Source organism: Topomyia yanbarensis, chromosome 3 (assembly GCF_030247195.1).
Source record: "Topomyia yanbarensis strain Yona2022 chromosome 3, ASM3024719v1, whole genome shotgun sequence".
In the NCBI taxonomy this organism is placed as follows: Eukaryota; Metazoa; Arthropoda; class Insecta; order Diptera; family Culicidae; genus Topomyia; species Topomyia yanbarensis.
In genome coordinates this window covers 253661786-253688338 of record NC_080672.1, presented here as the reverse complement: position 1 = coordinate 253688338, position 26553 = coordinate 253661786, and the positions used below count along the sequence as shown (strand labels likewise).

At 38.9% G+C, this 26553-nt stretch overlaps 1 protein-coding gene across 1 annotated transcript in view; it reads left to right on the top strand.

Moving 5' to 3' along the window:
- The window catches only part of LOC131691802 (uncharacterized), a 68547-nt gene extending 48545 nt beyond the window's left edge, over positions 1-20002 (top strand). Inside the window, exons 4-5 of the mRNA XM_058978453.1 lie at positions 4624-5336; positions 19163-20002. Coding sequence (XP_058834436.1) covers positions 4624-5336; positions 19163-19882 — 1433 coding nt within the window. The 3' untranslated portion in view covers positions 19883-20002. The remainder of the gene's footprint in view (positions 1-4623; positions 5337-19162) is intronic.
- Positions 20003-26553: the final 6551 nt, after the last annotated feature.

The following is a 26553-nucleotide window of genomic DNA, read 5'->3' as shown; positions in this document are numbered from 1 at the left end:
TCCATTCTCCGTCCAACTCTTTGGAACGGGATGTACGATGAAGTCTTAACGCTGCGGCTGCCCAGGAAAGTAAAAATCGTGGGTTTCGCCGACGACATGCCACTAATAGTGATTGGAGACAAACTCGTAGAAATGTAGGTGTCGGTGACGGAGACAATAAATGCGGTTGAGAGCTGGATGAACGGGATCAAGCTGCAGATAGCTCGCCATAAGATCGATGTGTTGGTGGTCCGCAATTGCAAAGCGGTCCAACGGATACACATCGAGGTCGGAGGGCACGTGATGGAATCGAAGCGTGCACTGAAGCAATTGGGAATGATAGTGACAATCACGTACGCCTACGCCTGCGAAAAATTGGCGAAAGCTACGAACGCAATAGCTAGAATCAAGACAAACGTCGGCGGTCTGAGAAGCAGCACGGGGCGTATGCTATCTGTTTCGTCATCGCTACTGCGATATGGGCTTCCTGGGGTGCGGCGCTGAAAACCAATCGGAGCCGTGAAAAGCTGAACAGAACTTTCCGGCTGTTGGCTGTACGAGTTACGTACTGAACAATCTCGTAGGAGGCAGTATGAGTTATCGCCAGGATAATCCTCATTTGAATAACCCTGGCGGAGGATATTGAGTGCTACAATCGGAGAAACACCGGAAACGGAAGGAAGATAGTAAGAATCGATTCGATGGCGAGGTGGCAACAGCAATGGGACAGTACAGAAAAAGGAAAGTGGTCCTACCGGCTCATCCCAAAACTGTCGACCTTGGTCAATAGCAAGGAGAGGTGAATTTTCTACTGACACAGCTCCTGTCGGGCCACGAAGTATTTTCATAGGTTCGAACACGCAACGTGACCGTTGCGTGTGGTCTTTGAATGTCCGAGGTACGAAGCGACACGCAGAAAGTTGTCGGGAGCAACCCGGATAATGTCGCCTACAGAATGACAAGCGATGTAAACACGTGGAACGCAGTCAACAAGTTGGTGGCGCTGATTAATGCTGCCTTACAGCGGAAATGGTGTGATAAAAGGCGAGTAACGGGTTCGGGAGAGGAATCACCGCCGGGAAACTTTCCGCCAAAGTAGGCCAGGGACTAGTCGAGTAGTAGTCGGCACCCTTCCGGTTGACCCGAGAAAAATATAACAAAAACCAAGAAGAATTGGACCGGGAGAACTTCCGTCGTCGGGGAACTCTCTGTCGTACGCTAGATTCACAGCGGGAGACTAATCTGAGTCGACTGCGACGGGACACCAACAGTCGCGGGTCGTCAAGGCTGCAGCTAACCGAACGCCCTGCTCCACCGGAATCGCCGAACTGACCTCGGCACTTGGATGGTTGCCTCGGTTGGCGACCACGAAAATCGACAAAAAGGTAATATATTTAATTAGTGTTATCTTCATGTGATTATATTTTCGAATGCTGGTGAAATGGGTTTGGACGTAGAGGGGATGGGGGATTAGTAGGGCAAGAGTGGAGGATGCGTCAGAAATACATTATCTTATTTTGGTATGATGGGTAGATGAAGGGATTGCGGGTGTAAAGGTGGTCCAAGGAGGAAGTGGAAGGGTAAGGGGGGAGGGACGATTTAGTACCCAACTTCATATTATAACTTCCATTCGAGACTTGGTTTGAGAAAATCGGTTTAGTCATGACCGAAGGATCGATGTGATTTTGATTGTGGAATATGCCCAGAATCCGGGTCTTCCGGAATTGTCGATAGTGAACAATATATTCAAAGAATATTTGATTGGCAATCAGTGATCTAGACCTACTAGTCGATGAATTTTGGCGACCATTCCATTAGAATTTTAGTCTCTGTGGTATTACGTTTGTAACGGTTTATATGGGAAATTCCGGTGCGACCTTACTAATCAACCTGTAACTCCGGAACGAAAAGTCAGAACCGAACGAAATTCAATAGCAGTCAATAATATTACTGTATCCTTCATTTGAAATCAAGTTTGAAAAAATCGCTTATGAATTCCATGGAAAATAGGTGTAACATTAGCTTTGGAACTTGGCGAGTTCCCTGGGTGCATCAAGAATCGTCATAGGTGGCCAATGTGGTCAAAGCTACTTCAATTGGTCATTACTGATCTAAACCCACAAATCCAAGTAATGGTACACCCATCTGTATTACATCTTTCGGACAACGTGGTGGTACCAGTTTATACGGGAATTTTCTGTGTGACCGCACTCTTCAACCCGTAACTCCGGAACCGGAAGTCAAATCAACCAAACATATAACAGCAGCTTCTGGGAGCGTTATACCTTTCATCTGAAACTAAAAAAATCGGTTCAGCCATCTCTGGGAAAATTGTGTGAGTTAAAATGACACACACATACATACTAGGGTGACAGGAAAAAAATGACTCCTATCGGCCCACCTCTGAGTCGATTCCTAGTCCCACTAGGAGTACTTGCACCAAATTTGAAGCAAATCGGACAAGTCTAACTACCGGACCAACGGGCCTGAAGTTTGCATGGGAATTTTCAACAATTTACATGGAGAAAACCCACCAGCACTAATTTTCGCCGCTAGGTGGCACTGTATGCATTGTATTATCACTGTAAGTGAAAATAAGAAGGATAATTGAATTGTCTACAACTTAGTCGAAGACTGCATGTAAATCCGAATTTGTTAAAAGAAGTTATTAAACTTTTAACGAAGTGATGTCTGAGTCAGTTTTGCATGGGGCCTAATAGTGCATGGTTGTGTATCAGTACTCGATTCACACTAACTAAACATTTTTGTGAAATGATCGTTAGGTTTAGCTCAATGGTATGTTCAAAAGAATTATAGTAAATAATACGAGTCATGCTTTGATTAGAAAATTTTAGTTCCACCTGTTAGCGCATAGAGGTCGCCAACACTAACTTTTCAACGGAGAGATAGAAATTTGGTGTCTTGTACAAAGTTATAGAACAGGCATTTTTCAGTATTTCTTCTGAACAACTTGATACTGTATCTCTCTTCTATGAAAAGTTAGTAAAGGCGCCCTCTATGCGGTCACAGGTGGAACTAAAATTTTCTTACCAAAACATAACTCGTATTATTTACTATAATTCTTGTAAACATACTATTCAGCTAAATCTAACCATTATTTTACAAAAATATATAGTTCGCGGGACTCGAGTACTGATACACAACCATGCACTGCTAGGGCCCATGCAAAACTGACTCAGACATCACTTCGTTAAAAGTTTAATAATTTCTTTTAACATAGCCGGATTTATTAGCAGTCTTCGACAAAATTGTAGACAATCTTTCTTATTTTCACTTACAGTGATAATACGATGTATACAGTGCCACCTAGCGGCGCAAATACGAGCTAGTGAGTTTTATCCATGCAAATTGTTGAAAAATTCCATATAAACTTCAGGCACGTTGGTCTGGTAGTTAGACTTGTCCGATTTGCTTCAAATTTGGCACAAGTACTCCTGGTGGGACTAGGAATCGACTCAGGGGTGGGCCGATTGAGTTTTCAAAAATTCATCATTTTTCTGGGCAGTCTAATACACACACAGACATTTTTCGATCTCGACGAACTGTATCGAATGGTATATGACACTCGGCCCCCGGGCCTTGGTTAAAAAATAAATTTTTTCAGTGATTGCATAGCTTTTCTTTATATGAGAAAGGAAAAAACGTTAATATATTCACACATACTAACGATAGCAAGTTTGCGTCTTCGGAAGTAATACTACGTTCACACTATGAGTTAAAACGTGTTTTAACGCTATCTTGATGACATTTTTCTTTTTGCTAATTATTATAACGTGTTTAAACTCTGTGGTGTGAACATAGTATAAAGCAGTTTAACAGTTCAAACAATGTTCTAGAACATTTATATAATGGAAAAATTCTAGAAGAAAACTTTTTATAAAAACCTTTTTTTCTTGTAGACGTTTTAACCTATTTTCGGGATAGAGAAATCTCTTTTGAAAAATCTCTAACCCTATGTGCGGGGGTTGGGAATCGAACTCAGCTGAGCTGCGTACAAAGCAATCGATTTACCAACTATGCTATGCCCGTCCTCCTATAAAAACCTGTTTTAAGGGGCCTTTCACAAATAATGCCCTATATCTCAAAAAGTTTAAAAGCTAGAGAGTTGAAGTTAAATTTCATAACTCATTACAAATGGGATTAATCATCGATCCGATAAGACATAAATGGGGAGTTTAATTCCAAAAACCTTTTTCAAAGGCACTACATTGTTAAAGTCAACAGCTTTGCTGCAATAAAAAACTGTTTTTTGCTCTTTGGAACCACTGTGCATTTCTGTGAAAATGAAACACACTACTACTTTTTCTGTAATTTCATAACGCCTACTTTTCTGTAATTTCTACTACTTTTTCTGTAATTTCATAACGCCATTAGTGCGGACAGGTAGACTGTTTTTATTTCTATTCCAATGTGGGATGCGCTCAACATCTCGGGTCATTTTCAATTCAGGGCAGTAAGCGTGCCCCCTACATCGAATCCCAGGAAATCTCTTCGCTTTCAATTAGTATCAATCGGAAGCTTCTCTCTATCACACACCTGTCGGAATGAAATTTATTTTCGTAACTATCCTAAGTGCCGATTTATTCAAATGCTAACATGTCCCCATTTCACCTTCCATTGTAGGGTACTACGCCGACGTGGAAGCTCGCTGTCAGGTGTTCCGCGTGTGTGCCAACACGGACGATTCGGGCAGCGGATTTGCGTTTCTCTGTCCGAACGGAACGTTATTCAATCAGAAGTACTTCGTCTGTGACTGGTATATGAACGTCCGCTGCGAGGAAAGTGAAAATTACTACGATATGAACGAGGAAGTGGGTAAAAATACAGCTGACTTTAGCAAAATGATGGGAGCCGTAATGTCAATGGTTAGCTTCCCGATGGTTTCCTCGCTGCTGGCAGACGGCGAATTCGACAGTGATAAAAGGACAAATTTATTCAACGACCATGTGAACCCTCAGAATGATGTTGCTTCTGCTGTCGGAGGTGGCTCTAAACCATGGGACCTGTCACATCAAGCTCACCCCCAGTTGATAGGCGGAGAGCGTTTTGGAGAGCCACATGCAGCAAAGACGGGTAACGGGTTTCAATCAAAATTCAATCAGGGAACCACTTACGGAGAACAAGCTGATAGGAAGGAAGCACACGTGTCAGTATTGCCTCAGCAAGTGTATGTCTCGAGCTTAGGAACACTCTCCACTGACCCACAGTCGGGATTTGATCCAGTAAAGTCAACGATTCTTATTCCACCTACGGACGGCTACGCAGCAGCGGGACCACCACGGTTGGGAGATGGTGGAAAATTGCCATCTTTGAACCAGCAGCATTTTAACGAAGAGGTAAGCCACTCCATTTTCCTTCTCAGCCAACTACTAACAAACCGAAATAGTTGATTGTTTATTGTTATCTGTACAAATATTTGCGTTCCTGATCCTGGGTAAGAAAACGACGCTATACTTCGACTTGAACCAGTTTGCAACTGTAGCTCTGGGAGCTACGGAGACACACACGTGATCCTTTGCACGAAACTGCTTATAAAGGATGGCTTTCTTGAAAAGTTTTCCCCCTAGCAATAGCAAGTCTAAGAAGAAACTGTTCGTTCTACCGACTAATTTACTTCCACCCTGGCGGTGTGTCATCCTTCGGAGTTGGTTATGGCCTGACTGGTAGATTTGAGAGTGGGTGGTTGGTTGGTATGGTTGGCGAACACGATGCTCGTTTGTCATGACACTGCGGATTGCTTCCTTTCAGCATCCTTTGCATCGGATCCGTTTTCCCTACCATCACTACGTTATGGTTACATCTATCTCGCGCGCAAAGTTTTCCGTAAGTTTTTTATCCTTTTCCCTCTCGTTGGCTGACGTCTGACTAGGTTCGTAGGGAAAAGCGAGTACTTCTTGCCACTGATGTTGCTGGGAAAGTTATTTTGTTGTGGCGAGGACGAAACGAGAGTAGCGCATTTTGTTGCAATAGCTGCTCAACTTGACATGATACCGCAATTGCTTGCCGGTTTTGCATATTAAGATGCACTTTTATATGTACTATGTTGCGAAATATGCTACACGTTCGTATCGCTGTTGAGTGTTGACGAACATTGTTGATCAGCCCGCTAGGAGTGTTGGCGTCAGGTAATGGATATATTGAAAATGAACAATTAGTTTTTTTCCTGCAGAATATATTAGCACGGTTTTCTGAAACTAGAACGTGTTCACAGCAAAGTTTTTGTTCATATTTGCATGTATATTTATTTAGCTTTCTTTGTTATTAGGGTAATTTGGGGAGAGATGCCGCACATTTCTAAAAATCGATCCTGCATCAAAGTAAACCATTCAATATTTGATGAAATCATTTTTATCAATTGTGATAGGTTTCTAAGATACTATGAAATGGTTTTTGTCATGAAAAAAATCATCAAATTTCCACGAACATTTTTAAAAAATAGGTCATTGCGGGAGAGATGTCGCAACGTTGATGATTTCGGAATTATGTGATCTTAATTGTTAAGAAAATTTTCGAACATTTATCACTTTAAAAGTTCACATTCATTGAGCTCAATGACATAGTATACAAGAAAAGAATGTATAGCGATTTGAAAACTGTTCCATATTGATTCTCCTTGTTAGTAGACTGGAATGGCATCTCTTAGACTACTTATGTTTATGAACTTTCAAGAATTTATCAAACTCTCATTAAATTTTAGCAATTTCAAAAAAATCAACGATTTTCATAAACCCGCCCCCCCCCTTCACTGCAACACGTATAAACACTCTAAATAGTCAATTGACAAACGTGGATTCACGCTTGAAGTCTGGTAGAAAATCCATCGATGACCGCATACAAATTCAAATCGCTATAACTTCCGACCCCGTCAATCAAATATTTTCAAAATTGCAGGGGATATACTTGAATAGTATATCTTTCGAATGCCAACTACTCAATAAGTAGACACATATTTTTTGTTTATAAAGATCACACCAAACCTGTTGTTGTATGCTGGTAGCCTCATGAAACGTGTCATAAAACTTCAAATCGCCATATCTCTCGATTCTTTTGAAATTCACTGAGAAGATTCTTGGGTACAGTATCTTTCAAATGACGTATGCTGAATTGATAGTCATTATTTGTTTATAACAGTTTTAGACACACTGTGATGTAGTAAAGAACTTTAAATTCAACTAACAAATTTGAATGTACCAATCGATTGAAAAAGATGCCAGTTACAATTTCTGGAAGCATTAAATTTTATGTTCTCATTTTTAATTGTGTTCTCCTCGTCTCTAGTTGTGTGCGTATACTTTTAACAAACTAATTTATTTACAAGTACACAGAAAACCTGCAATCGCTGAAAGAAATGAATATTGGATTTTTTTCATGACTGTTTAAATTAAAAATGGCTAATTCAACTATTTTCTTGATTTTCGCGTCACCAATTGTGGAAAAAATTATTGTTTTTGGAGGACTCTCGTGGAAGGTCTCCCACCACGGTTTCGTTTGAGGTCATATGAAATATTGATTGTACTCGGTGGCCTTGAGCCGATAGCAATAGTAATTAAGATTGGCAGAGGATCGCTGCCGTGTGGATCAGGAATTACCTTCCACATGCAATCTAACCGAAGGGATGTCGAGCAGAGGGACAAGTCTATGGAGCTCGAGCGCGCTGGGAGTGCAGGGATCCGTGTCATTCCACTGGTGTTCAAAATTGTCATATTGAAGTTACCACAAAGTTTTTGGAGTGAGGTAGATTTCGATTATCATTATCATGAATGTAACCCCATGCTATGCCGTGGGAGTTAAAATCAGCTAAAACTAACTTCGGTGCGGGAAAGAGTTCTGCAATATCGCAAAACCTTCGGCAACCAACTGGGTCTCTAGCCTTTAATTCTAGTTTGGCAAGTGACAATTTCAATGCCTGGTGTCGAGGGAAGGTCAATGGATTTTAGGTTCTTTATATCCATTGAGAACATTTAGAACTTGATGCATCGCTATGTTTTTGATAACACATCTTCTTACTATGTTATTCAGGAAATGGTAGAAATTTTGTTGAAACAACGTGTACAATTTTAATTCGCAGAGTGTTATTTAACGTATATTTATAATTGGCATTTATTTATTGCATTGCATCTTATGCATCTTACAAAATACTGTACATCATCGGCAAACTATCAACTATCCAACACATTCAAGTTCTAAGCTCAGAAACATATTGGCTACAAGTTAACAAAAGTGTTCTCATTCGCTATGAAACGAAACATATTACGAAGAAATGCTATTTTAATGCAAGAAACTATTGGAATGAAAATAATTCACCATGTTGTCTAATTTACTCATTTTCTTTTACTTGAATTTGTTGTTTTTTAACATTATCGTGTATCGCATATCAGAACGCAGCCATATAAATAACAGCATCGTTTGGTTAAAGTTTACCAAATATTTTAGGCAGGTTTAAAAGTTAGTCCGGTTTAAAAACAGTTAGTACGCCTTTGTGCTTACGGCTATAATTTATTTGATTATTCTCGAAAAACAAAATGTATCCAATTTTTATTTGTATATTTTACTTTGTTATAATGACATTCAATTGGCTAGATATTACTAATCATGGAATGTTATGAAAAATTTAAAGCCTTAGTACTCACGTGAGAGCAAGGGTTTTAACTATACAGATCGGAAAATTTGATATGACAGGGTCGCTCAGAACAGACTTTTGCCTTCTGCAAGTAGGAGTCAAGCTTAGGTAGAGTTACTACGATTCGTTAGTACGTCGAACGTAAAATGGAATAGTTGAAGAAAGAAGCATATATGTACAAGTTCAAAACATCCTATCGAAATTGCATAAGTGGAGGCTTCGCTTATTCACTGTTAGCTCATCTACCTTTTTCATCTCATATTGCAAACTTATTCATAATTTAGGCATTTTAGTATCTCTAGCAACATTCAAAATGATTTAGCCGTTTGAGAGGTAAAGCTATATAATTTCTGCTGATAGGGTTGTTGCTCCTATAGTTGAGATGTATCAATAGTTGCTAAGGTACCAACCATCAAAAAATATTTTTATATCGATTCATCGCACTAAAATTATGCGACAATAAAACTTTTATCCTTGAAGTTTGCTCAAATAATTATTGAAAAAAAATATTTTCTTCAAATTTTGAGTTCCCTTGCACCTATAGTTGATCTAATGTACCTATAGTTGCAAGTCCCATAAGAAATCAATGGGATTTGCAACAATAGGAACCGAAATTAGCGATTGCATTACTATTGGTACATGTGTTCCTATAATGGTACAAGCGGTTTTGAATACATCAATTGGTTATTAAACCATCTTTATATTTTTCCTAGGGATTGTGAGCATTCGTTTAATGTATTAACGTTGTCCATAGGTCTATACATCGATTTTTTTAATAAAAGTTTTTCTTAACCGTTATGTGTTGAACAAAAAAAAACACCTTTAACAGGCCAAGGAGTACCCACAAATTGAAATGCCCATAACTATAGCTTCCTTTAACCGATTTGGACACTTTTAGATATTTTGGATTCAAAAACTCGTCCACTTTTTGATTCTGTAAAATTGAACCGGATGAAAGAATCTAGTTCTTAGTAATCCGGATTTTCCGGAGTAGTGTTACAGTACTAGGGCATGATTTGTAAATTTTAATAAAGTCCTAGAAATATAAGTATCAAAACTCTTCAAATTGTCTCGGAAGTCTGTTATTTATTGTTACGGGATCCTATGGCAATTTGAAAAATGTAATTGGAATGGAATGCCACTCAGGGCCCCACAGGAACCTGCTCCGGAATGTCCGTTCCTTGACCCCGGAAAATGGTTCCAAAACAACGAGATACAGCCTACTGATGCAATTCCAAGTATTTTGCTAGTATTTCATTGAAATTCACAAATAGTATCCCAGCACTGAAACATGCTTCCGGAAATCTGGATCCCCGTGAACCGAAATAAGTAACCTGATTCAAGTCTAAAAGTGGATGAGTTCCTGAATCCAAAACGCCCAAATGTGTCGAAATCGGTAGGAAATTACCTTAGTTATTGGCATTTCAGTTTTGTGGGCACCCGGGTACCCACGTCGGCCTGTTACGTAGTAAACAAATTCAGGAGCCCCTCCTCACTCCTCCCCTTACTATATTAACAATATTGTTAACCCAAAAGCTAAACTTAGTGGAGTTCTAAGATGTCACAAAGTTTCAGTTTCCAGCTGTGGATAAAACATTGTAATTTCATTAATTAAAACTTAAAAAGGTACCTGGGTACCGCGTTGGACACATAATGGTTAAGTATGCGACTATTGGCACATCCACCCTATTCATTAAACTCAAAATTATCTTAAGCTTTTTTGGAAGACGACCCGGTCCAGGTATATAGCCAACAAGAAACATTTTGGGCTTGAGCTTGTGCGAGCACCCCTGGCTGCTACTCAGTTATCCATCTGGACTAGATGAAGTTGCACAGGGAATCAGTAGATAATTATGCTTGGGAGTAGCGACACAGCTTTCAATGTGCAACTCTTGGTAATCCTAAAGTGTTTATTGATCAATACCGGCGCCGGCCAGGCCCGAACGTAGATCGCGGAAGGAAAGGGAAGGAATTGTTAGTCCGATACTCGCTTTTGCTAGAGGCCGTATATACTACTGCGCACTCCACAAGTATCACTGGAGGAGGATATTTGTTAGTAAGTATAGAAGTTGGATTCTACTTCTTCTTTACCGACGCCAGAGAGGTGGACTCCACTATCTGGACGAGATACCGATCCATCAACTCATGGACCGGGGACCAACGGCTTTACTTCCCTTCCGAACGAAGACGTGACCACAGATTCTTTCAATGAGTGGCGGTCATGCTTACCACTCAACCACTGGAGCCCTCTATAGCCAACAAGAAACATTTTTGAACCATAAAATCTTCCAACTCGTCGCTTATTATTTGAAGTAAAACACTGAGCTGCAGGCTTTTGTTATATATAGAAGAACAAGTTCTGATCTTTATCACAGTTGGAAACTTTTCGTGTAAATTTGCCTGATTAAATCCATCTTCACTTTTGGCGCGTGCATGCAATCTACACTATTCTTGGAAGCAGTTTTCATCGTTGTTAGGAAATCATCGTGTAGACTATCAACTTTCAATGAGAATTTATGAGGGTGCACGATTTCGGTGCTGCGAGCTCCTTTGAAGCTCATCGACTGCTTCTAAGTGGGGATGATGTTGCAAAACTCGTCTCCTGTCGCCACGGTGGTCATCAATCATTGCCTGATCACATATCCCCGAACGATAAATAATGTTCAGACTACATTTATCAGGCAGACTAATAAGTGGTTTCATTAAAATTTGAACCGATAATTCATCTATCGAAGTGAGATAATTTAATTGTGGCTGTCGGCGGGTTTGTTCAGAGGGTATCTGCTATTAAGATGGGTGCTTAAAGCTTGAAACCTTTTTCTGCTTGTTTCTTACGATGTTTGGTACGTGGGTACGTGTTAAAATTTGTTCCGGAAATACAGGCGTAAACACAATAGATTAGGGAAAATGCGGTATAAACTAAAATCGCTTCCGAAGCTTATGCTGTATTTTTAAACCACAATAGATAGAAGTGCGGTAAATACGCGTAGCAAACAATAATTTTGAATTCAAAGAAATTGCATACTTTGCAGGAAAAAACTAGGAATTATAATTTTCCGTAGGTAGTTCCAGCATGCCTCCCTAATATTTTGCTCAGTATCAAGGGGTGCGGGAGTGTTTGAGAATTAAACTTTTTTTTGCAATTCTCTGGTGTAAATGCATATTCATGTTATTCCAATTCTAATGCGTAAAACTATTTCAAATATTGTAGCATGCTCGTTCTAAGACAATTGTCTCCAAAAACCATAAAATCAATCAAAAAATATTGCAATCAAGCTTTTTGCTGTAGAAAGAAATTTTGTTTCTTCAGTACACACACTTCAAATTATTGCAGTGGTCCAGAATGCAAATTTAGCAGGAATTTTGAGATTTTACTAAAATAAAACACGCTTTACTATGTCTTTTGAAAAGTTTTCTTAGTTAGAGTGGTTCTAATTTTACCAAGATCAAAAAATAAACTTTTTAATCATTCTAGATAGAGGTATGCGACCTTCAGTGAAATTGTAGAATGACAAATTTTAGAAAACATTGCTAAAAACATAGCGGCTTTATATGTCATACTTTTCATTTAACGACAAATTTAAAATTAAAGTTTAGGTGTTTCTTAGAAAAAATATTTTATTCAAATTACTTTTGCGGTATTGATTTTGAACAGAGGAAGTCTACAGACATCTTTAAGATTGTTTTAAGGCGAATAATTTGTTTAATGACCCCATATGTCTAACTATTATAGTTGAAAAGTTATGAGCAGTACCAATTTCATAATACCCAATCGAATAGAAAATTTTGATTGTTAACTTTAACTTATTAAGCCAAATTTATCAAATGTTGTATAAAATGGAAATCCATCATAATTTTGAACATTCTCCATATTGATCCGTTTGACCCGTTTGACCGCAGTGATTTCGGCTTGTTTACGTCTATGAACAGTCTGTTTTAAAATGGTCTTACGAAGGTTTTCCGTTTGTAAACCGGTCTAATATGAGACCGGTATTAGACGGTTTTCAAATACTTGTTTGTGACTTCTCAGTGGGTGGGATTAGGTGTGCCCCCATGCAGCGGTATTCATAAAAGGGAGTATACTAAAAAGTTGTAAATTACCAGTTGTAATATTAAAATTTTTAGCAACTCAACATAATAGTTCAACGGAATGCGGTTACTGATACGTTGCTGATTTTTTTTCTAGGGTTCAATTCAGAGCAGGTTCCTTTCTTTTTTACACAATTCACAGAGTAAATGTAAGGAAAGTGGCGACAACTATGGAAAAAACAATGAGTATTCAGTGTCATTCTAAACTAGCGAACGACCTCCGTAATCCATGTATAGTTAGGCCTTCTTCCGTGTGTGAGAGTTGAACGACCGAAAATAAAATTCGGAAGGACAGATCATACTACGTAAGAAGTATAAAAAACTGTTTAAAATAAATATATCGTTCACAGGAGCATCCATATATCGTGATATTCAAGATTCAAAGTCGGCTAACAAAAGCTACTTTGTAAGAATCGGGTATATTTTCTTCTACTTTTTATACTGAAGGTTTGTTGATCCGACTCTTACAGAGGAAAGTCCCATTCCGATTTTTATGCTTGAACTTTATATCCGGTTGTTATATTCTAATATATTTGATACGGGTTTGACGAAGCATGTTCTGTCCTTGCGACAGAACACGGCGCTCAGTTGTCATTCTCTGATTTATTATTGTGCGTCAAGACTGTAATGACAAGCTTGCTTAAAGTATCTATTCGGTGGAATAGTGGCTGTCACTTCGCAGCCAATGTGTTGTCAACTGTTGAACTGAGCTATTTGACGTCTATGAAACGCATAAATATGGAATGTGCAGGGATATTTTTATGATAAGGTAAATGAAGATTTCGACTGTTTTTGTGTATATAAAATTTCTTGTAAATATTCTAAGAATCAATAGAACGAGTTTTAATGTTTTTCGACGTTTCGATGATTTTTGGCATCATCTTCAGGGGAAAAATATATCAGCTTATAAAGCATTCAGACAAAGGACGACGTCGAAACGTCGGACAAACATTAAAACTCGTTTTATAATTTCTAAAAAGACTAACAAAGCCGTTACTATAATTTTTATTTTATAGTAAGGTTTAAAAAGCTTCAAAAGCCTGTAGTGTGTTGGCATTGTGTGAGACTCACGACCTAACCAATAAAACAGTCCTTTTGCGCACTTTTTCCCATCGGGACTACATCAAGGTACTTTTTCTTGGGTTAAGGAGGGGGGACGTCGTGCTTTCGTAGCACCTCTTTCTTTTGCTAACAAGTTTTCCACAGTTGTCTCAGAGCCTCACTTGAGCCATAAAATGAATCGATCTTCTCCATCTGTTACGTCGCCATTTGGCTCTCGTTTTAGCGAACCGTTTTAGCTAAACGGGTGACCAGACGTCCTGGTTTCCCAAGACATGTCCTGGTTTTAAATCATTGTCCTGATGTCCTGAGACGACGAGAAAATTTGCTTCATTTGTCCTGATTTTTTTTCAACTAACCCTAAAAAAAATGTTTTACTTGATCTTTGTTTGATCCATTTGGATCCATGTTGCAATTATGGCCGACCGCAACCCTAACTGCAACGTAATCACACGCAAAAGCAGAATGCGAGAAACAAAGCCTTATATACTCGAATCTCCCAATTGTACCACTCGATGTCTTTTTAATTTTTATTCCCAATAGTTCCTCGCCATTTCTCTTTTCAAAATACATTCATACGGGGAAATTGAAAAGAAACCACGAGGTACGCATATGTACGTGACATACGTTACATAAACGATAGTCAAGATTTATATTTGAAGTTATTAAAGTAAAATATATATTATTCAGTTCCGATCGTGAACCGAGTTCTTGGCGCTATCGATGCTAATGAATTGATAGTTACCAGATCTTCTTCACGAGCTCTTAAAAATCACATCGATGTTTTGGTAAGTCGGCTTATTCCTAACTTTTCAAGTATCTCTTGCCAGTGGTATTTTTCCATTGTTCGTGGAAATCCGCAAACATGTTTCCAGTCCATAGAAAATTCAATAACTGAGACGTCTAACATTTTCAATATCCTATATAACGAAGAGTATTGGACGTCGTGATTATACTGATGTCATTTACATCATCCTTTCTGTCGCATATGCTGAAGTAATCCACGATATAACAATCGATAGATAGCAGAAATTTAGAGTTGTAGTTGTAGTTATTTCGTTCCGACCTCATTGATCAAGCGATAGAGATTTCCAGACACCCACATTTACTTCAACCCCAAGGCAGACTCCTGAGTCCATTGAAATTTCTGATATACTTCAATGCTGTAATTCTAGTGATGAAGACATCCCGGCTATCTTTCGTGAATAATCTCAAAATATTTCGTGTGGTTTGCTCAAGTGAGGATTTCTCCAATATTAGAGTTCAGATTTTGTTGATTAGTTTAACAAGAACCGCATGTATGTAAATCCGAAGTATAGCTCGGTGATCCCATTCTCACAAAAGAAAGACCCAGTTGATTTTAATAAACAAGAATTTATTTTACTGCCGAAAACCTGAGACAAATTCTGCCAGGAACGTTTTAAGTTTAAGTTTTAATTAAGTTTGCATCTGTGGGGGAGGTACCCCTTACGACTGTCCTGGGTTTTTACTCGGCCGATCTAGTCACCTAAATAGGCTGCTGATTTCCAGAGCCATTTCGCTCCTGTTTTCGTGAGTCATTCAGTCCCCAGTCTTATTAAGATCAACTTGGATAGCCCTCGGCTGTGAACTCATCCTACTCCGACTGAGAGTGTATCGACGGAGGAATTTCTCCCGTCACCGATGCCCGTTTTCTTAAGCCATTTAATTTCCAACTTTATCGAGATCTATTCGTATATTTTCTGGAGGTGAGATTGCCAGTAAAGTTCAGCCGGAAATGAGCCGGAACTCTGGTTGGTGTCACTGGAGCCGGAATACCAATTCGAACCAGCTCACATTCCGGCTGATTTTCCAGTTTAGCTTGGTTGGGTTATCTCCCAGCCAGAGTAGAATTCACCCTACTGTGAATTGCTCGTGAATTTTCGTGAGCCATTTAGCTCCCTACTTCGTCCCGATCTACTTGGTCTAGTTCCTGGCGGTGAACCAAGCCTACTAAACGGGCCAGGCAGTAGGTCTGTTCAGCGATTCCGGGTGGAAAGTTACTTCCAGTTAGGGTTGTGGTACCGGTAATACAGGTACCGAAAATCCCGGGAATACCGACCCATTTTTGGTACCGTAATATCGGTACTGAACAAAAGCCAGTACGGGTATTTTCGGTACCATACAATTTTTTTATGAAAAATATTTTGACTCTCTAGGTGCACCTGTTTAAAAATATCGGTCTGCAAGATGACTTTTAATTAATTACCTTCTATAAGTTAAACATTATTAGCTCCCGATGTACTGAACAGTATGTTTAAATTCCTGCTTTATTTTGTTCAAATTAAATTTTAACGATCTTGCACTAAAATTCAAAATATTCACATCTAGAGTAAGAGACGTAAAAATTTGCTATGATTTTTTTATTAGCGACATTCTGATTGGTTTCCATTATTCACTGGGTGGCGCGTAATAAAACTATGGTCCAAGTCATGTCTTTGGATTGCTCTTAAACCATTATTTATAAAAGAACGAACAGCGATTTAGTAGCTAATCATTTTAGACTTGGTGAACTACTCCAAATGGGGCGATTTGTAATTATTGGTGATCGGAAAATTCAGGCAAACTCCATAGTTTACAGGAAAGCAAGGAGCCTTGGTATGCAGGTCGAAACCAATTTACAGAAAATCAAGAGAGGAAATTGATTTCAAAGAGGCCTAGATTTCGAAATAAAAAAGATGCCGTATACGAAAAATATGTTCTGCTGAAATGGGTTACGCCATTCCGAATCAACTAAAACAAACATGTTTTGCCTTTCTCAATAGAAAGGTATTGCAATTGCTCTGAAAACCGACTTTTTAACGGAGGCCCGGAGGGCCGAGTGACATATACCATTCGATTCAGTTCGTCGAGTTCGGCAAATGTCTGTGTGTGTATGTATGTGCGTCTGTGTGTGTACGCGAACACAATCTCACTCAGTTTTCTCAGAGATGGCTGAACCGATTTTCACAAACTTAGTCCCAAATGAAAGGTGCAACGTTCCCATAGGCTGCTATTGAATTTCTAATGGATCCGACTTCCGGTTCCGGAATTACAGGGTGATGAGTACGATCACGTAGAAAATGTCGATTTTAATAAATTCTGCAATGAATGTATAATGGTGGAAAATTTTCCAAAATGTGACCACAACTGCTTCGATTTGTAGTACTAGGTCACTAACAGCCATTCAAAGTCTCTTTGGTCACATTGGCCACCATCAACGGTTCCGGAAGCCCCGGCGGAAGTATCCAAATTCAGAATAAGTCACATCGGTTTCTCGGAGATGGCTAGACCGAATCAACCAAACTTAGTCTCAAATGAAAGATGTTGCGTCCCAGTAAATGGCTATTAAATCTAAAATTTATCTAGAACCGACTTCCGGTTCCGGAGTTACGGGTTGTGGCGTGCGATCACATAGCAAATTGTGATTCAAACCGATACTCCGATGAAAGCAAAAAAGGTAAAAATTTCGCTAAAATGTCTCTCAAAAACTTAAATTTGCAGTTCTAGGTCACCGACGGCCAAACAATCTTTCGTTGACTACATTGACCACCATAGACGGTTCCGGAAGTGCCCGGGAAAAGCTGCCATCCTTCAAAACTAGCAAACTCATATCAGTTTCTCGGAAATGGTTAGGCCGATTTTCTCAAACTTATTCCCAAATGATAGCTATATTATCCCCACAGATGTCTGTAAAATTTCGCATGGATCGCTTATATGGTTTCGGAAATATAGACTGAACCGTCCGGTTACATATGAAATTCCCATATAAGGAAATTTTTTTCAAAGGGGGGACCCCATGGAATTTCAGATATCGAATACGTATTTTTGATGCCAAACATCTTTAAAATGCATGAAACGTCGAGATTTTATGTTATCACGAAAAAAAATCATAAAAATCGACTTTTTGGGACTGCCGATTTCGCACCATTTTTCAGTTCAATATTACAGTGGCTATTTTTTTTTCTTTTACAAAATTTTAGAACTCGGATAATGATTTCTTTTCTTGTATATAGTTGTCATGTCATGTATAATAATAAAATGTAATATATGCATCTGAAAGCTTTTAATGAATATAAACAACGCAAACATTCTCGTGTTCATGATTGAGAAAGGCACAATTGCACCGCTAGGTGGATTAAAACAGGATGAGACACCCGTCCGGAGACGATTCTTGCCAATGCATTAGTTGTCCTCGCAGCCTTCTCGCGTATATCTCGACAAACATATGATTACGGCGTAAAAGCCAACTGTCAAAATTCACTTCGAATAAAAATTCCGGACAAACGGACACTCGCCAATTACATATATTGGTAGTGAACAAAAGACTTTTTTCTCTTGCATTTAGTGCTGTGAACGATGTTCGGCCAGTAATGGTTTGTCCGGAATTTCCCTTTAAAGAGAATTTTGATAGTTGGATTTTACGCCGTAATCACATGTTTGTCGAGATATAGTCGACATGGCTGTTGTAATTTAACCGATCGTCGACTATCACACCCAGGTGCTTCAGCGCACGCATCGATGGATTTAAGTGTCCGCCGACGCTGATCACGACACGCTGGATTTTTTTCGGTTGCTGACCAACCTTCGTCGTGTGGTGAGCCAGCTGCAACTTTACATCTGCCAGATTTCCGCGATGCTTCGAGTTCAAAACAGATCCGATAGTCCTCATACAATGATTTGCAAAAACAAACTTTAGAATTCCTTTTAGTTAAATTGCAGAAATTTGTTTCTTTGCGTTCTTCTTGTCCAGTATCAATTGATAAATGACATACAATAAATATTTTCGACAACTTCATTCCACTAATCCTAGTACAATCCACGAGCTAAGCTAGCAAAAAATTGAAATAAATTAAATCACAAATCTTTATTATCACTCGAAAGAACATTCTATGCCATTTTTCGTTTGAAAATAATCTCTTCTAAATGTTGACCATAGCAGCGCTTTCTTCAATGCGTGCTGGTCGTGGTTGATTTGGTCGCTTACCATCCAAAAACGTGAACAGTGACTCTAACTTTTTGATTGTATGGCTAATAGTGCTCTCAATTGGCCGATTTTGTCGACAATAGTTTGGTCGGAGTACATGAAACACATTCCTCACAAAGCGCTGATTTTCGTAATACAGTTGAACGATTTGAAAACGGTTAGCTGGTGTAAGTCATCTCATAATGAAATGGGAAACAATACTGAGCAACAATAGCATGATAGTTTTCTGTTAGCATCTGTTGACTACTAGAGAATGCCCTATTTAAAAACCTTATGCTTAATCAGCCTGTATAAAATGACGAAAAACCGATTTTCCGATTTTTTTTTGTTTTTCAGACTAAACACGTAATCAATGCCAACAAACAACCTATGAAATTATTTTATAATTAAATTTCTCATTTCCATTTCAGAATGCTCCTCCTTTGCCGATTTCTAATTCAAAATTCGAGCTCCTGATGGCGAATCTGCTGAAGTCTTGGACCGAAACTGGTTACGCTAAGACACCCACTGCCAAACAACAAGTTCACAATCAAATTCTCCCTCCAACGGGCGTTCTACCACCATCACCAACACCGCTTGGCTTTCACAGGCTTCCGAACATTTTCGGAACCTCCCAGATCGCACGACTTCCTTCCGCGCCACACAATCCGAATCTGGCAACGGTTCAGAAAGTTTTCCGAGTCAAGCAGGTGTACGTCACCCCCCAGAGTTACTATCCGGCCAGCTATTTTGCACCATCTCGACCAGCTTACAGTAGCCCACCGGCGATTTCATGGGCGAGAGTTGATATCTCAAAACGGTTCCCGGATGCGTCGTTGGTACTTGCTGCTTCACAACCTCAAATTTCCCGCCGAAACGATGCAGTACGAAGTAGAGCGGTGCAGCCAACTACGAGCCCGGTAAGGCGAGACACTAGCTACGATGTTGAGGTTGTTCCCGCATTTAGCTACTACTTAAACGATGCAACGGATAGGCAATCATACGAACAAAGTCTGAAGAATGTACGAACCGTATCGAAAGATGTTGGAGATCTGACTAGACAATCGCCAGATCGGAGCTCGTATAGCGGGTCGTCGTCGTACAATGTGCCAATTGGCAGTATAGGACCCTTATATGCTTCCAACAATTGACCGCGAAGGTGTTCAATGTGTTAGCGAAGGATCCTACGGTCATTTTCTGTAGTTGGTATCTAACAACTTTGATATTAGTTCAATGAGTGTATATTGTTCGAAGCAACCGAAATAAATATAGCGAGCCTTATAGTTTTCAAAAAATATTGATCGATATATTTTAATGTTGTTTTAATGGAGATCCGAAATTTCCGTGGTATTTGAATTAGTAGAGGAAGAAAATAATCACAAAAGAAGGAAATAATCTATTAGCAACTATGTGAGATATAATCTACGAACAGCTTCATTATTGAGGGCTGTGGTGTGGAAGCTCATGCTCGCCAAAGGAAATATTCAGTTCTTCTACGAAAATGGGAAATTACATTTTTTTATTTAAATTTCCAATAAGCTACTAATCAACTTAGGTAAACAATCGTAAGTAATAAAGTATTCTTGAATCGATTAATGGCTAAATAAATACAATTATTTAATAAACTACAGTGTTGTTACCGCGCAAATTTAAAACTTTGACATTTTCTTTTCCTTTTTTATTTCGACTATGTAGCTAGAGATTACTGGGTAGGGAAAGTTATGAAAATTAGAGCCATAGTACTCAAGTGAGAGCAAGAATGTGAAGTAAACAGATCGGAAAACTAGAAGTGGCATGGTCATTAGAACAGGCTTAATATCGTACGGGCTTAATCTTTGTCTTCTGTTAATGAGGATCGAGCTTAGGCAGTATAACTACGAATCACCCGAGTTCACTAACATGTGTCCTGGTAACGATAGACGTGTCCATCTTTACCGTGACAACCGACAACTTTTTGAACACAAAACTGAAACTTGATTGCAGTGGTCGAGTCGAGTTTGTCCGGGCTTGTGAAATACCTACATAAACATGTTGTTAGATGCATTAGTAATAAAAAACTCATCAGGTACCGTCCGGAAGTCATTGTTAATGTTGATCGTTTAGCATGTGAACAGCAAATGATTCAATCAAACACGCGGCTCCTCTGTTTATAACCTCTCGTATTTGATTGAGCCACTTAGGTGCTTTCTACTGACTGCTCTGTTTGAAAAGCTGCTTCATGAACTTAAGCTTGTATCACATGAAGGTTCAAGAAATTTTGGGTGAGTATGTATAATGTATAAGAACAGAACGTTTGACAGCTGTTGATGTCAGATGAGTATTCTCCATTAGTAGTTCTAATCGAACATACATAGAAGTAGGAAAGTAACTTATTTAAGCTACTAGAGACTTAAGACATTCGTGGCGAGGCTTTTCCAACCACTTCACTCAGAGGTTCAGAGGATATTTCTTTATATTTCGCAATCCAACTTAAATACCTCCGCTCAGCTCCTGTGTCTGCAATTCCAAACTCATAAGCAAGCTTTTGGAGTCTAACAAGTTCGGTATTCCACCAACGGGTTCCTCTATAAGCACGTATAACTCGAAGTGGACAAGCCTCTTCTTATGCTGCTACTATGAATGAGTTTGTTTTATCCTTGATCTCATCCAAGTAACTTGGATATTCAATCGTTGGAAAATACTTAAAAAACGTAGTCACCAAGCCCTCTTCGTAGAGAACCCACTTCGTAGGACGTAAACCACTGCCGATTGTGAGTGGAAAACCAGTTCTGCCACAGTACAACTCTATTGAAATCATCAAAATGGTATTGTTCATTATGTGTCAGAAAGTCCGAGCAATAGACGTAGTATCTATTTATGTTATCGACATATTAACCGTGTTGAGTTGAGTTGAGGTCGGATATAGGACTATTCGCATGTATAATTGTCAATAGCACTATTCGCATGTATAATTGCACGAGGCATTTCACATGGATTTGTCATGCCATTTTTGTTGATATCTGCGAAGATGGGGTTAAGTAGCTTTCCAACATAGAAGTTTCCTTTACAGAAATACGGTTTTGAACCAATGCTATGAAAGCATTTCCTTCCTGCACAAGGCTGTTATTCTGAATACAGGCCTAGAATAGCCTAGTGACCTAGAACTACAAATCCAAGCAGTTGTGTTTACACTTTGGAATCATTTTCACCTTTGTAATTCATCGCAGTATAAGCTGAAATCAGAATTTCCTGCGTGACCGTACTCAGCACCCTATAATTTCGGAACCGGAAATCGGATCAATTAGAAATTCATTAGAAACGTTGCACCTTTCATCTAAGACTAAGTTTGTAAAAATCGGTTCGGCCATCTCTGAGTAATGTGAGGCAACACAAATGGGACCGACATGCGATCATGAGTAGGGTAGGGTGCTAACATTTAAAGACAAATTGATCCAAACGTTGTACACGCTCTTGCGAGCAATGTAAAGAAGAAGGTACATGCATTTGGATATGTATATGGAATTGAATGAAATGAATTTGTAAAAAGGTTGACAAAATGTTTTTTTTTTGTATTTCTTGAAAGCTGAATGGGCGAATTTTGACGAATCATTTTATTGTGATGCAATCGATCACGTACACCATTTAACCCGAAAAACTTGTTTTGATTTCTCTTAACATGTGCGTCTGTCGCAGTTCTAGAAGCTGACCTTCCAATGTTCTATACAATCCTCCTAGAATATTTACAATAGTTTAATTGCATGGAAAACCTAGTCGAAGATAGTCTAAATCAATTGGTTTTATTCAGTTAACTAAAATGCCCATGACAGCACAGTTCCAGGTTCCAGCAAATCTTGCCTATACCTTAACGAAAACGATGTTTATAATCAATATGAGAAAGAATGAAGCTACCAATATTTCACTCAGAATGCAACAAAGTCTTTTGCCTACCTATTTTTTGAACAGTCTGTACGCTATGGCTAACTATAGCACTCCACATTTGAAGGGTCATACTAAAAAAAGAATAACTTGTATGCTCGTAAACTAGTATGCAGAGGTACTATTACATTTCACGATACATTTCACTTCGGGAATTTGTTCATTTTGTGTGACTGGTGCCCTACGTCGATTCAAACGATACAAGCTCTTCCTGGTGGTTCTCTGAGGTTTCTCTCGATTCTAGAAAAAATTTAATCAATTTTCCTCCTTTTTGCTGTCCCAGTAAATTGATATTACTCCACCACGTACCGTATCAAGCTCGACAATGGGAAAAGAAAACGCTCTCTACTGCAAGCGATCTGCACAATTCCAGCTCGGTACATTTTACTTTTTTGCCGTTATGCACTCAGTTATTCTTGATGCACTTTTGTTCATGTCACTTTCCCCCTACTCCTGCAATCCTTGGAATCAAACGTTTGCCTGTCGGAAACTTCAATGGCAGCAACAATTTTAAGCACGAGTTGCATTTTTATCATGAAATGGGCTAATAATATTTATTCAGTCTTTCATTCATTCAATGTCATTGGTGGAGATGCACTGTACTTTGTTCACAATACATGGTTTGGAAAATTCGGTAGTTGCTTTGGAAACTGCCTATAATTATAATTATTATAGTACCTTTTATAATATGATAAATAGACTTAGTAAACAAAACAGAACACGTGCCTCTTTTCATTTGGTGCCTGCGGCTATTTTCATGCTTCTTGAGGAACGCACTGGAAATGTAGGTTCGACATTCTTCATCGATTTCCGTTCAAGCACTCTGTAAAAATAATTCATCTTACGTGCATAGTGCACTCAATGGTCGTATTGTTATTTAAAACCATTGGTTTTCCTGACTTATGGTTATTTTAATGGAGCTGTGGATTTGACATTTTTTTTCCATTTGAAACTTAATCATAATCATCATTTTTTTACTAACCTTGGAGGGAACAATGCAACAAAAAAAATTGCCAGCTTTTCGCTGAGACATCCCATTATTTCTTTCAGAGTAATACCTTATTTTTCCACCACTTCTCCAAATACGATAGTGTTTACATTTTTTGATACAAGAATTTTTATCCTTAACCCTCCGGAAGTCGCATAAATGGTTTACTGAACTGGTAGCCGTAGAAAACCTTGGTAAAGAGCTACGTGCAGTGGCGTAGCCACTTTAAAACCCCCCCAAACCAAAATTAATTGGATTGAAAAAAAAATTGATACTGACGAATTTAATTTAATATTCCACAAAATATTTTTGGAAAAATACTCTCTGATCACTACATTGAGAACTGTGTTTAAAGCGTCATGAGAACTTTTGGAAAATTGTGGGAAGGGGATCTTGTAACTTATCTCTTAGCCAAAATCCCATAGTTGTCAAATTACTTCAATGTAAAATTTAATAACTGTCAGAATTATTATGAGCTCATTTTTGGAAAGATGCTTCAAAATATGGATTAGAGACAATTTTTCGAATGGGAATCTAAATTTGAATAGGTTGATTGCATATAAAACATAAGCTTGTTTACCGCAAACTTGCATACATTTCAACATTTGCTGAAAATGTATTTTTTTAGATTTGTAGATTTTGGACAACAATTCAACATGGTTAACAACAAGAATAAAATTTCAGAAACTAGTTGAAAGCTGATGTAATTTTGTCTCTAGCGGGTCAGGATCGGTTTTATGAGCATGGGATTTTTGTTGTATTATCAACTATGTGAATAGCCTCTTAGCAGGATGCAATGAATGGCGTACTAAAATTTTGTGTGCTACGTACTAGTACTGCAAGTTGTGAGGTTGACTAATGAAGAAAAGTAAAATTAATGCTCGATAAATTTTTAACGGTTACGATCACATTCATTCGAAACTGCCAAATTTCGATGTTAAGTAACATTGAAGAATTTCAAAACGTAAAACATCGTTCATCTACTGATAGAATAATTTTGACGGTTAATCCTCCTAGAAGGAGCTAGCATCAATTCGGCGCTAGCTTAGTCCGCCCACCAAGTTAGTGTCGGATTCTGATGAGATAAAGTCGAAACGCAAGTTTCAGTTCCATCCATCCATAATTTAGTTATAGGTTTTGTGTTCTCAACTCGCAATGATTGTTTCAAACAATTTTATCCGTAGCGCAGAAAAAAATAGTTTTCACCTAAATTTTTCTTCACTAAGAAGAAATATAGCAGGCCCAGTCCATTTAAATCCCTATATGTGGAATTCATGTAGCCTTCATATTTTCAACAAAATTGTTTGAAATGACATTATCAAAAACTTTGCTGAAGGCACCATGTCTCTTAATATTTTCGAAAAATTAATTCACCATAATTACCTCTATGAGAATTAATCACTAAAATTCCTATATCAAAGCAGGCGCTGTTTTATGTTGATAACTTCCCGAAGTTGTCAAACCTTCAAAGTCAAGGATTATTATATTAGGTGATCTTGAACGTTGAAAATTTTTTAGATCATTTATCCCACTTTAAAAGATCGCAATTTTTGACCTCATTGACATATTATACAAGAAAATAATCTATAGAGGTTTGAAAACTGTTCCATGTTGATCGTTCTTGTTTGTAGACTGGAATGACATCTGTTAGACTACTTATGTTTTTGAGTTTTCAATAATTTATCAAACTCATATTAAATTTTAGCATTTTTTCAAACAATTTGCGATTTTCATCAAAACCCCCTCCAAACCAAATTTCTGGCTACGCCACTGGCTACGTGCATTCCACTAAGACCTTCGTTTGCGTGTATATTTTTCATATTCAGGATCGGTGGCTTCGGCAAAGTTTTAGAAAATGTATTATTTTAAAATACTTTTTCAAAGACACTAGGAGTCTTTTCCGACATTTTATTTAAATTATGAGAGATTTTTTCTGGAAAAGGTTAAGTTTTTCGTAGAAAGCATTAAGTTCATATTCAGCCGTCAAAAAAGAATGCTTCTATTATTTTTAACTCTGCTGAGTACACCATCGCCGTAGTGCTGCACAGAATGTGGGTTCCTGTTTAAGGTTTTGATAACTTACTTTAAGAACCGAGTACTGGTCTACGAAACGAACATGGGGTTGAGGTCGATAAGGGTCACGGCGGGAGTACAGTAGGGCTCCATACTTGGCCCAACGCTCTGGAATATTATGTACTAAGGAGTGTTAATATTGGAACTGACCAGGGGAGTTTAGATCGTCTGCTTTGCAGATGACGTCGTCCTGACGATAACCGGCGAGACCCTTGAGGAGGTGGAGATGTTGACGGCAGAGAAAATAAGCATCTTGGAAACCTGGATGGCTGACTTCAAGTTGCAGCTGGCTCACCACAAGTGCTGGCCAGTAACCGTATAAAAATCCAGCGTGTCGTAATCAGCGTCGGGGGACAATCTATCCTATCGATGCATTCGCTGATGCACCCGGTTGTGGTGGCCGACTATCGGTTAAATTACAACAGCCATGTCGATTATCTATGTGAAAAGGCTGCGAGGACAACTAACGCATTGGCAAGGATCATGGAGGAGCAAAATGGTATCTCATCCTCAATACTGAGGTATGGCCTTGGCTGCTGGCTGGGTCGTTGGGGCGCCAGTGAACCGGAAGCTACGCTCCACCCGCAATCGCTGGATGGGCCTCAGCACCTACTGGCTGGCCTGTTGAGTAGGCTAGCGAACATCTGTACCGGGAGCAATCTACCGCCGGGAAATGCACGGTAAGGTAGATACGCCGCCGTAGACTACCTTACAGAATCGTGACGAAAACGGGTGCTAATTGGATCACGAAAAAACACCGGTACCGAAAGAAATTCCGTTGCCGGAGAACTCTTAGTCGGAGTAGGATAATATACGAGTTGATCTCGATAAAGCTGGGAGCTAAAT